The 12,653-nt window shown below is 42.4% G+C and overlaps 1 protein-coding gene across 1 annotated transcript in view; it reads left to right on the top strand.

Moving 5' to 3' along the window:
* FRMPD2 (FERM and PDZ domain containing 2) overlaps positions 1-12,653 on the top strand; it is a 154,919-nt gene that overhangs the window by 131,924 nt on the left and 10,342 nt on the right. The window contains exons 22-26 of the mRNA XM_033130830.1: positions 1,884-1,988; positions 3,059-3,152; positions 3,981-4,066; positions 5,831-5,978; positions 7,662-7,876. Of these exons, the coding sequence (XP_032986721.1) occupies positions 1,884-1,988; positions 3,059-3,152; positions 3,981-4,066; positions 5,831-5,978; positions 7,662-7,876 (648 nt within the window). The remainder of the gene's footprint in view (positions 1-1,883; positions 1,989-3,058; positions 3,153-3,980; positions 4,067-5,830; positions 5,979-7,661; positions 7,877-12,653) is intronic.

The following is a 12,653-nucleotide window of genomic DNA, read 5'->3' as shown; positions in this document are numbered from 1 at the left end:
GAAGGTAACAGCACCCACTGTTCTAACCCAGGGTGCTTAGCTCTCCTTCCTGGCTTCTCTAAATGTTGCTAGCACCTTGGAAACCAGGCCTTGCATAGGCACTCCTCCACTACCCAGGCTGAGTGTGTGTGCCTTCTCTTTCTTGCTGGCACTGGTTCACACAGACAAGTTACCCCATCTCTGTCAGCCTCAGTTTCATCTTTTATGATAGAGGTAGTGATGCCTGTCCATAGAGCTGTGGAGTGCAAAGTGCCCAGGATCTGGCTCACAGTAGGTCTCTAACATTGCTCAGTCCTTTCTAATTGGCCCTGGTGCTCACCTGTTGCATGAAGAGCCAGATGTAACAAGAGAATAATACTACATGTATTGAGTGCTTACCCAGGCCCTGAGCACTCGGAGGTGTTGTCTCGTGTAAGCGTCATGACAAGCCTATGAGATAATTACTATCACCAGTCCTGTTAGTTATAGGTGGGGTACCCGAGGCACAGACAGGAAAGGCACATGCCTGGTGGTCTCTCAGGGAGTAAGCGGCGGAGCTGGGATTTGAATCTGAAGAGGGGGACTCCAGAGGGGAGACCTTCACCCTGGGGCTGCACTTTGGAAGGACCCCTTTTGCAGGAAGCAGGGCTGAGAGGGCTTCAGGTTGGGGCCTGTGGGGCTGCAGAGCTGTGAGCTTGTTTGTGGTGGGCAGCTGGAGAAGTTGTGTTGCTCCTAGGCCACGGCTGACGAGCGTGCACAGACCAGGCGCGCCAGGGTCACATGGCCATCTGTGGAGACAGAACCTTCAGTGGCATAGTTGAGTTTACACTCTCACTTTGGATCTCAGCCTCTAAAGGTTGCTTTACTCTTTGAATTTTAAAATTCGGCCAAAACACCTTGCCAGACCGTTGGGTGGGAGGGTCTCTGGAACAACTGTTTTTTTTTTGTTTTTTTTTTTTCTGTTACTGTACCAATCTCTTTGAAACTTCTTGTGTTGAATTGATCATTTTTCAGCTTACTTTAGCCTCTTTAGTTTCCTATGTTTTAGTTGTGTTTTCCAACATTGTGGACCAAGAAGCAGCTAAGCTAAGGGAACAGAAAGGACAAAAGGCTGGGAGTATCTGTGCCTCCATCTTCTGGGTGCAGTTCATTAAAAGTCTTTCCCCCACGAGACAGTAGTTCAATATGGGCAGGTCTATCTTATCACTGCCATCTTTCTGGCAACTTCCACAGTTCCTGGTGCATAATAGGCACTCAATTAATGTTGTTGCATAATCAGATGAATGAACATACAAATCATACATGGCTATTGTCACTGTACTAAGCAAAACTCCTGACACTTGGTAGATAATTCTTCTCTTTCTGTCCTTTCCTCAAGCATCCAACCCCTGTAAAGTAGAGACCCGATGCAGCTGCTCTTGTTGTGGCTGATTGAAGTTCCTCCTTGGGTTTTCTTCTGCTCAAGAAGCTGCTGTGCGTCTAGTATCCAGCATGCCATCACGTGGCTGGTGTCATGTGTGAAGCTCTAGGAAATGCCTGGAGGACTTCAGCTCTCATAATGATGTTTGCATCTTGAGTAGAAACAGAAGGGGACCTACATTTATGGAGCCCCTGCTACGTGCTAGCCATCATTCATAGTCAGTTAGAAGAGTATCTCTCATTCCAGTTCTGTGGATTGGGAAACCAAGAATGGAGAGACCAAGAGACGGGTCCAGGGTGTTACAGGGAGAAGCTGATAAGGCTGGGAACAAATCCCCTGTTGGCCCAACCCTGAAGCTCATGCCCCTTTTGGTGTGCAATGCTGCCAGCCCCTGAGAGCAGGTGAGAGATAAGAGGTGCCATCCGCTTAGGCAGGACAAGTGCCCTCATGCTTTCTTTATTTTTGTTTGTTTGTTTTGGGGCAGGGTGCTGGCTCTTCTTGTCCTCCATCACCTTCAGAAACCAATGCCAGTGGAATCTACTTTGTGGAACTGGTTAAAGAAGATGGGACACTTGGATTCAGCGTGACTGTAAGAGTTATTAGGAGAGCTCAGAAAGTAAACAGTTGAAATGGTGTGCATCTGGAGCTTTGTTGGGTATTCCATTCGTACGGCAACCTCTGATAACGTGCTCATTGGTGCGAGCAGCACTTGGGAAGTGGGTGAACCAAGAAAGTCAGTTGGCGCCTTACTAGGGGTGGGAGTTCAAAAACAAACTTGGAGACACAGGACAAACTTGGGATGAGCAGCATGAGTGGAATTAGGTGATGGGTCCTGACTCGGAGATTATCTGGACAAAAAAGAGAGTGCAGCAGAGTGGGGCTGCAGGGACACAAGCCAAAGGTGAGTGGGGTGGCCCACGGCCCTCCGGAGCAGGGTCATGATGGAGCCTGTGCTCCCACTTCCAGGGCCAGGACAAAGTCAGGCTGGTAAGACCTCCACTCAGGATGGATACTTTGCATTTGCTTTCTGAGCTCTCTCTGGCAGACCCTGGAGGAGGGAGGAAAAAACTGTACAAGAATGATATAATCCCACTGACAGAAATTCTGTGTATGTATGTATACATGCATGGAAAAATTGGAGAAAAAGATAGAGTTAGATTTTTAGCTAGTGACCTGTAGGGATGTTCATGATCAACTATTAAGTATTAAAAAAAAGTAAGACACAGAACACTGTGTAGTTTAATTTTACTTTTGTATCTGCACACCAAAACACAGGCACACAGGACATGCCAGGCACCAGCTTTTGGACGTGCCAGGTATCAGCCCGTAGCCGTATCCACCTGTGCTGGTTGCGGCTTATGGAGAGACAGTGTGGGCACCGATGTGATGCCAGTTTCCGAGCACCTGCCAAGGACCATGGGGCTGGTCCGGCACAGCTCCCTCACGCAGCTTGTGCTGTTATACTTCTTATGAGGGCTTAACCTTACTGCTCATGGATAATACAGGCTTGACAAACAAGTGAATACATAAGGTGGTGTCAAATGGAGATGAGATAATGGGCTAGAGTGGCAGGCAGATGGGGGCCGTTTCAGTAATGCAGGCCAGGGAGGCCCTCCAGGCCGGGTAGACAGGTGGTGCGTTTTACCTTGTATTTTTCAGGGTGGCATTAACACGAGTGTGCTCTATGGAGGGATCTATGTGAAGTCCATTGTTCCTGGAGGACCAGCTGCCAAGGAAGGGCAGATCCTGCAGGGTGAGGGATGAAGTCATGCTGGGAACTGTGCGTCCCCGCGTGTGCCGCGCCTAGCCTGGGAGGTGCAGCCCCACTTCCACTCTGAGACCTTGTGCAAATGACCGCCTCACCAGTCAGGGCTTCCTCACCTGGCAAAAGGGAATGATTTAGCCTGGCCCACCCACCTGATAGGTTCATGTGGGAATTAGATATTTGTAGTGGCACACTGGGAACCAGAGGTGATTTTAAAATATAAGATTTTACCTAAGTGTGTTTCTGTTTGGCCGTCACTGGAGAAGTAGTACTTCCCGTGCAGGACAGAGTGGGCATCGGTGACACTCACTCTAGTGGTCGTGGGTGGGGAGGGGCACTAGCGAGCCTCCTCTCTGCCCTTCCTCACATCCACTGCTCTAAAGGAAGGAGTGATTTATATTGTTCTCCAAAACAGCCATAATTGAACCGAAAAGGGCACCTACGATCTTACTTTATTTCCCCTAGAATTCCAGTGTCCCTGGCATCAACCAGGTCTCCCTGACCCTTTTTGAAATAAAAAAAAACATCATGGAGATAAATATTGCCCCAAAGCAACATGAATAAACTTTCAAAAACAGTTGCACAGGAAAACAGGAGAAAGGATGAGGTTGTATAGAGATGGCTCAACCACTCTGGGAGCCAACAATTGAAAGACGTCTCCATCACTGGGGAGTGAAGGTGTTCAGAGCCCAGGCAGGGCTCCTGGCAGCTCTGCTTCCTGCCCCAGCGGCTGCACAGAGCGGCGCTAGGCAGGGGGTCTCCTATCCTTCCTGCAGCCTTGGGAACCCTGGGACATGACCTCTGTCTCCCTCCCAGGTGACCGGCTCCTGCAGGTGGATGGAGTGAGCCTGTGTGGCCTCACCCACAAGCAGGCCGTGCAGCGCCTCAAGGGCTGTGGGCAGGTAAGTGCTCCGTAACCCATAACTGGGGAGCTGCTCTTCCTTCCAGAGCTTTCAGGGACAACACTAGATGCTGCAGTTGCCTCTGGGTGGGAGGGGGCAGGCAGGAAACAAAACAAGACTTTCTTCTTCGTCTGTTTTTTTCTTTCATTTTTCCCTTTTATCACCACTTTTCTATGGGGATGTGAAAGCCAGGAAGAAGTAGATAGATGTCCTCAAGCAGAAAACCTCACCCCTATAAATAACCTTGAAACACTTCCTTGTCATTTGCCTGGATTCTGGAATCACACAGCTACACAGGGCCGGCGGCATGGACCCACTTCTCCTTCTAGCTCTGGCTGCCCCCTCTCGCTCTCCGCTTCCGCGTAACCGCCCAGTGCTCTCACCTGTTCCCAGATCCGCACACCAAACCCACCTTGCACATGCTGACCCCCCACCCCAGTTCATGCCATGCCCATCACACTGTGATTACAGGCCGCGCTATTCTGGGAGTCGTTTCATTACAATACAATCGAAATTCATGACATCAAGAGCAGGAGGCATTCCCCCACTCTGTATTTATTCTGTGCAGCACCCGGCAGCATCTGAATATTACCACATTGTGTCCCATCCCCTGCCTGAGGGTGGGAGCTCTGACTTGCCACAGTGTCCTAAACCACAGGGCTGGCATCACCCTCTTGGTAATGGGCAGAGACAGAAAAAACTCCTGGGGCCCTTTTCAAGAAACTTTGTTTTCTTTCCCAAAGCAGTCTTCTGATTTGCGGTGAGTTACTTATATTGGCGACTTTGGTTGACATACCTTGAGAACAGAATCATAATTTATGAGTAGTCTCTGTTCTTTAGACCTCTGCTAGTTAACATGATTACGGAAAGTCCTTGCCAGCCTACTGGCCGTGATGCCAGGTAGGAATTGTCACTGTGGGATTTTGTGCTTAGTGCTGAATAACAATTGCAGCAGAAGGATGTTGGCAGGGCCAAGTCCCCTGAATGGAAGCTTGGCGTTTTTTAAAAGCATCCAGGTGGTGTCTAGCCACTGGCTCTTGAACCATGCTTTGGGTAACAGGAGTTAGAGTGTGTTGGGAAGAGGAGTGGAAATCAAAGCAGAAGGAAATGGGGGCCAGACTGGCATGTGCTGGGGTACCATGCTAGGGGTTGGGACTTCAGCTGATAGGAAATATGGGGACTCTTAATCAAGAGCGTTGTGCGTAGCCCTGAGGAGGGTGGACCTCAGAAGGAGAAGGTAGGGTCCAGCAAACCAAGGAGCTGAACTCTGGCAGGAGAGGGAATGAAGGAAATGCGAACACTCGAGAGATGTTTCTGATGGAGAACATTCAAGTCTTAGAAGCCAGATGGGTGTTTGGAGGGGGAGAGTTTGGAGGGGGAGAGCTGGACCACTGCAAGTGTGGCTCCTGGGAGGTTAGTTGAGGGATGGTTCCATGTTCTGGGAGAGGAAACCCATGGGGAGGAATGATTTTGGCAGAACGAGGAGGGGACAGTGAGGGTGAGTGAGGGGAAGATGATGAATTTGATCTTGAATACATGGAAATAGAGGCACATGTATTACTTCCAGGAGAATTTGTCTAACAGGCAGTCGGAAATATGACTCTGGATCTCAACAAATAGGCTAGCTTGGAGGTTTGGATTTGAGATTCAAATGAAGCAGCAACTGGAAATATATCAGAAAATTAAAAAGCATTTGTAGGGTAAAGGGAGAGCCTCCTGGGTGCCATATGAAGTATAAATTGAGTTTTCCACCCATCCTTCTAGGTTGCAAGACTGGTCTTAGAGAGAAGAGGCCCCAGGACTGCACAGCAGTGTTCTTCTGTTAATCACAGGATGCGAGATGAATACTCGGCTGTTTCCTTGGCAACAGCCTTGCCTGGCAGGCCTGCAAGCTGTGTCTCAGCGACAGATGGTGAGAGGAGAAGAGAATTGAATGTTACTATTGTCATGTCCTCCTGTGCTGCTTTTGAATTGTCAACTCAAAAGGGAAGGCAGGAAGGCTTCCTCTGGGTTCCCAAAAGACAGTGAGCAGTGGTAGTCATGATGTGGCTGGCTTTTTAATGCAGTGGAAGCAATCCAATGGAATATGTCTCTGGAAAAGTAATGCATTGTCCCAAATGATTACCAGGCATAATTCTGCCCTCAAACCTTCTGAGGTTTTCTGATCAGCTGCTGGAATCTTTGTTATCAGCATCTGGGAATGACATCGGAGTAAAAGGGTCACGCATTTTCTGACCAAAGCTCCACATGCAAGCCAAGATATTTGTAACGAAAGATCTGAGGAATAATGAAGCAGGTTGGGGGAGGAAGTGTTCGGTAACTAGCCTTGGTATCAGCCGCACTTAGAAAAGCACACCCACCATCAGTTTGCAGGGGCTTGGTTGCACATCTTCCATTGGTTGCTTCTCTGCGCTTGCCTGTGATTTTGTTTCCTGCTAGGGAAAGGTTTATTTCCTCAGGATATGATTAGGAGCTTACCCACTTTTCAATCCTTTTATAGAGATTTCCCAGGAGGTGTAAGTTGGTTGAATGTAAGTAGCCATCGTGAGTGATGGGCTTGGGTGGAGGGGAGACCCATGTGCACAACACAGGTCTGTCCTCTTTCATTGCTCTTCTGCTGACTCCAGTGAGGAACTTTGGGAAACTGACCACAAAATGAGCTGAAGGGGCCAGATGACGGCAAAAGTGAAATTGGTCATATGACACACATGAACCTCAAAGCTTCCGATGATTTCATTCTTGCCCCAAGTCAAAGTTCACAAGGCAGTGCTTTTGCCCCTGTTGACTGATTGCCCACTGAGTGGGTGAAGGAAGACGAGGGGGCCTGCCAGACTACCTAGGTTCCTGGGATTGTGCATCTTGGGTGCCCCGAGGCTGCTTTTTTGTCTGATGGTCAGTCCACATGGCTAAACAAAACAGCAGCTAAAATATTTCCATAGAGTTGGCCATCATTGTCTCCATAGTCTCATTATGCAAAATTTAATTCCCAGTATATTAAAAAATGATTGAGGTCCTAAGGGAGTACTAGGAATAAATGTGATACAAGTTTTACTAAATGCCATGGCATATTGTATGTGTCCATCTTTACATATAAACTTTGTTGGTTATCAATAATCACACTATCTTATATGATAGCCATTTGTCACATGTAGTTATTAAGTACTTGAAATGTGGCCAATCCAAATTGATAAAACACATTCTCAATTTCTGAAACTTAGTTCATGAGATGAGAGTAAAATATCTCATTAATAATTTTTGTATTGATTACAAGTTGAAATGGTAGTATTTTAGATATATTGGGTTAAATAAAATATATGATTAAGTTTATTGACCAGTTTTTCCTCCCATTTTTAAAAGTGTAGCTATTTGAAAACTTTGAAATTATATATATGGTTTGTATTTGTAGCGCACGTTGTATTTCCATTGGACAACACTGATCTATAACATATATAATGGATTCTGTCATAAAAATTAACCAAATGAAATCCTTTTATGTAAAATGAATAATCCTTCTACTTACAGTTTGCATTCTGAGTCTGGTAGTTTCAGTTGTAATCTACTGAAGGATTTATTTTATTTGCATCCCGCAATACAGGACCTAAGTTTGAAGTCACACTGAAAAAGAACGCCAGTGGTTTGGGATTCAGTTTTGTCCAGATGGAGAGAGAGAGCTGCAACCACCTCAAGAATGATCTTGTGAGGATTAAGCGGCTCTTCCCAGCGCAGCCGGCTGAGGAGAGTGGAGCCCTAGAGGCTGGTGACATTATCCTGGCTGTGAATGGAAGGCCCACAGAAGGCCTCCTCTTCCAGGTGGGAGGCCATGAATGATGCAGCCCTGTGTGCAAGCTGATGTCAATTGTGCTTTCTTCAGGCCCACCTACCATGGGGAATACTCTGGGCTCTTGAAAATGATAGCTGGAGTCTTGACTATGACTACACAAAGAGAGCAATTGGCAGAACATTCTCACATTTAATTTTTCATCTTAGCCCTTTTTTTTTTTTTTTACTTTATATCCCATGACTATATGTGTGTGTGTGTGTGTGTGTGTGTGTATGACATTAATTATAGTTGACATTCAATATTATTTTATATTAGTTGCACGTGTATAGTGTAGTGGTTAGGCATTTATATAATTTATGAAGTGATCCCCCTGATAAGTCTCGGATCCACCTAACACTACACATAGTTTTTACAATGTTATTGACTATACGCCCATACAGTACTTCAAATCCCCGTGACTATTTTGTAACTAACAATGTGTACTTCCTAATCCCTTCACCTTTCTCATCCAGTCCCCCAACGCCCTTCCATTCTAGCAACTATCAGTTTGTTCTCTGTATCTGTTTATTCTGTTCTCTAGATTCCACATTTAAGTGAGATCATATGATATTTGTCTTTCTCAGTATGACTTATTTCACTTAGCATAATACCCTCTAGGTCCATCCGTGTTGTTGTAAATGGTAAGGTTTCATTTTTTTATGGCAGACTAATACTCCATATATATTCCACTTCTTTGTCCAATTGTCTGTTTATGGGCATTTCGGTTGTGTCCAGATCTTGGCTATTGTGACTAGCACTGCAGTAAACATAGGGGTACATATATCTTTTTGATTAGTGGTTTGAATTTCTTCAGATAAAATCCCAGGAGTAGAATTACTGGGTCATAAGATAGTTCTGTTTTTAATTTTTTTGAGGCACCTCCAAATTGTTTTCTGTAGTGACTGAATCAATTTGCAATCCCATCAACAGTGCACAATGATTCTCCTTTTTCACATTCTTGCCAATGCTTATTTGTTAATTTATTGATGATGGCCATTTTGACAGATGTGAGGTGATATTTTGTTGTGGTTTTAATTTGTATTTCTCTGATGATTAATGACGTTGAGCATCTTTTCATACGTCTGTTGGCCATCTGTATGTCCTTTTTTAAGAAATTTCGATTCAGGTCATCTGCCCATTTTTTTAAATTGGGCTGTTCATATTTTGGTGTTGAGTTGTATGAGGTTTTTTTTCATATATATATAATTTGGATAGCCCCTTTTCAGATGTATCATTGGCAAAATCTTCTGCCATTTAGTAGAATGTCTTTTTGTTTTGATGGTTTCCTTTGCTGTGAAGACTTTTTAGTTTGATGTAGTCTCATGTATTTATTTTTTCTTTTGTTTTCCTTGCCTGAGGAGATAGATCAGTAAAAATATTATTAAGGGTAATATCTGAGAGTTTACTTCCTGTATTTTCTTCTAGGAGTTTTATGGTTTCGGGTCTTACATTTAAGTCTTTAAACCATTTTGAGTTTATTCTTGTATATGGAGTAAGAAAGTGGTCCAGTTTCTTTCTTTTCTTTTTTCATGTATCAATCCAGTTTTTCCAGTACCATTAATTGAATAGACTGTCTTTACCCCATTGTATGTCTTGCTTCCTTTGTCACAGATTAAATGACCATATAGGCATGGGATTATTTCTGGGCTCTCTATTATGTTCCATTGATCCATGTGTCTGTTTTATGCCAATACCATGCTGTTTTGACAACTATGGCTTTGTAGCTTTGTTTAGTATCAGGTGGCGTGATACCTCCAGCTAAGTTCTTCTTTCTCAGGATTGTCATGTCTATTTGGAGTCTTTTATGGTTCCATATAAATTTTAGGATTATTTGTTCTAGTTCTGTGAAAAATGCTCTTGGTATTTTGATAGGGATTGCATTGAATCTGTACATTGCTTTGGGTAGTATTGATCTTTTAATGATGTTAATTCTCCCTATCCATGAGTATGGTATACGCGTCCTTCAATATCTTATAATTTTCCAAGTACAGGCCTTTTACCTCCTTGGTTAAATTTATTCCTAGGTGTTTTTTTTTTAATGCAATTATAAATAGGACTGTTTTCTTAACTTCTAATTCTGATAATTTGTTATTGGTATATAAAATGCGACCAATTTCTGTATGTTAATTTTGTTATATTAATCCTGCAATTTTACTGAACTCATTTATCAGTTCTAATAGTTTTTTGGTGGAATCTTTGGGCTTCTCTCTATATAGTATCATGTCATCCACTAATAAGGACTGTTTTACTTCTTCCTTTCCAAACTGGATGCCTTTTATTTCTTTAACTTGTCTGATTGTTGTGGCTAGGAATTGCAGTATTATGTTGAATACAAGTGGTGAAAGCGGGCATTCTTGTTGTGTTCCTGATCTTAAGGAGAATGCTTTTAGCTTTTCCCCATTGAGTATGATATTAGCTGTGGGTTTATCATATATGGTCTTTATTATGTTGAGGTATGTTCCCTCTATTTCACCTTTGCAGAGAGTTTTTATCATAAATGGATGCTAGATTTTGTCAAACCCTTTTTGTGCCCTTGATTGATATGACCATATGATTTTTATTTTTCAATTTGTTTATATGGTGTATCACATTAATTGACTTATTGAACCAACTTTGCATACCAGAAATGAATCCCACTTGATAGTGATAGTGACGTATGATCTTTTTAATGTATTGTTGAATTTGGTTTGCTAATATTTTGTTGAGGATTTTTGAATCTATGTTTATCAGGGATATTGGCCTATAGTGTTTTTTTTTTTAATGTCTTTGTCTGGTTTTGGAATCTGGGTAATGGTGGCCTCATAAAATGAGCTTGAGAGTCTCCTCTCTTCCTGAATTTTTTGGAATAGTTTGAGAAGAATAGGTGTTTATTCTTTTTTTAATGTTTGGTAAAATTCACCTGTGAAGCCATTTGATCCATGACTTTTTTGTGGGGAGCTTGTTGATTACTGACTCGATTTCATTAGTAGTAATTTGTCGGTTCAGATTTTCTGTTTCTTCTTGATTCAGCTTTGAAAGATTGTATCCTTCTAGGAATGTATCTATTTCTTCAAGATTATGCAATTTGTTGTGCATAGTTATTCAGAGTATTTCCTTAAATTTTTTTGTATTTCTGTGGTGTCTGTTGTGACTTCTCCTGTTTCATTTTTTATTTTATTCCTTCGGGTCTGTTCTTTCTTTTTCATGAGTCTGGTTAAAGGTTTGCCAGTTTTGTTTATCTTTTCAAAAAACCAGTTCTTGGTTTTATTGATCATTTGTACCATTTTTTGACCCTCTATTTCATTTATTTCCACTCTGATTTTTATTATTTCCTTTCTTGTACTCACTTTGGGCTTTGTTTGCTGTTGTTTTTCTAGTTCCCTCACGTGTAAAGTTAGATTGTTTATTTGAGATATTTCTTGTTCCTGCAGTAGGCCTGCACCACTATGAATTTCCCTCTTAGGACTGCTTTTGCTGTGTCCCGTAGATGTGGGTCATTGTGTTTTCATTCTCATTTGTCTCGAGGTATCTTTTGATTTGTTCCTTGATCTCATTGTTGACCCATTTATTAATAGCATGTTATTTAGCCACCATATGTTTATGTGTTTTTCAGTTTTTTTTCCTTGTAATTGATTTCTAGTTTCATACCACTGTGGTCAGAGAAGATGCTTGATATGGTTTCAATCTTCTTAATTTATTGAGACTTGTTTGGTGGCCTAACATGTGACCTATCTTGGAAAATGTTCCATGTGCACTTGAAAAGAATGTATATTCTGCTGTTTTGGGGTGAAGGCTATAAAAGTATCAATTAAATTCATGTGGTCTAGTGTGTAACTTAAGGCCTCTATTTCCTTATTGATTTTATGTCTGGAAGTTCTGTCCATTGGTGTCAGTGGAGTGTTAAATATCCCTACTATGATTGTGTTACTGTTGATCTTTGCCTTTATGCTGGTCAATATTTGTTTTATATGTTTAAGTACTCTTATATGGGGTGCATAGATGTTTACCAGGGTTTTGTCCTCCTTTTGGATTTATCCCTTTATCATTATGCAATGTCCTTCTTTGTCACTTATTATAGTCTTCGTTTTAAAGTCTATTTTGTCGGATATAGTATTGCTACCTTAGCTTTTTTCTTGTTTCTATTTGTGTGAAATATCTTTTCTATCCTTTTGCTTTCAGTTATGTGTATCTTTCAGTCTGAGGTGGGTCTCTTGTAGACAGCATATATGTGGTTCTTGTTTTCTTATCCATTCAGCTACTCTATGTCTTTTGATTGGAGTGTTTAATCCAATTACATTTAAAGTGATTATTGATAGGTACATAGTTATTGCCATTTTATTATTTATATTTTTGATCTTTTTGTCTTGTTTTCCCCATTCTTCTTCTTAAAGTAGTCCTTTTAACATTTCTTTTAATAGTAGTCCTTTAACATTTCAATGGCTTGGTGATAATGAATTTCTTTAGGTTTTTCTTGTCTGGGAAGCTCTTTATCTCTCCTTTAATTCTAAATGATAGCCTTGCTGGGTAGAGTAGTCTTGGTTGTAGGCACTTATTTTTCATCACTCTGAATATTTCCTGCCACTCCCTTCTGGCCTCAAAGTTTCTGTTGATAAATCCACTGATAGTCTGAAGTCTGACAATTAGGTTCACAAACTCATCCTAGAAAAAGTGCTACATATGTTATTGCTAAATATCACTACAGTCACCTTCAAAGTACTCCCCTTGGGAAGCTATGCACTGATGCCAGCACCTAGTCCACCCTTCAAAGCAATTTTGGAGCTCTTTTTC

The sequence above is a fragment of the Rhinolophus ferrumequinum genome, chromosome 16 (assembly GCF_004115265.2).
Source record: "Rhinolophus ferrumequinum isolate MPI-CBG mRhiFer1 chromosome 16, mRhiFer1_v1.p, whole genome shotgun sequence".
NCBI classification, from domain to species: domain Eukaryota; kingdom Metazoa; phylum Chordata; class Mammalia; order Chiroptera; family Rhinolophidae; genus Rhinolophus; species Rhinolophus ferrumequinum.
Note: the sequence above shows the minus strand (reverse complement) of the source record. Positions and strands in the feature narration are given on the sequence as shown.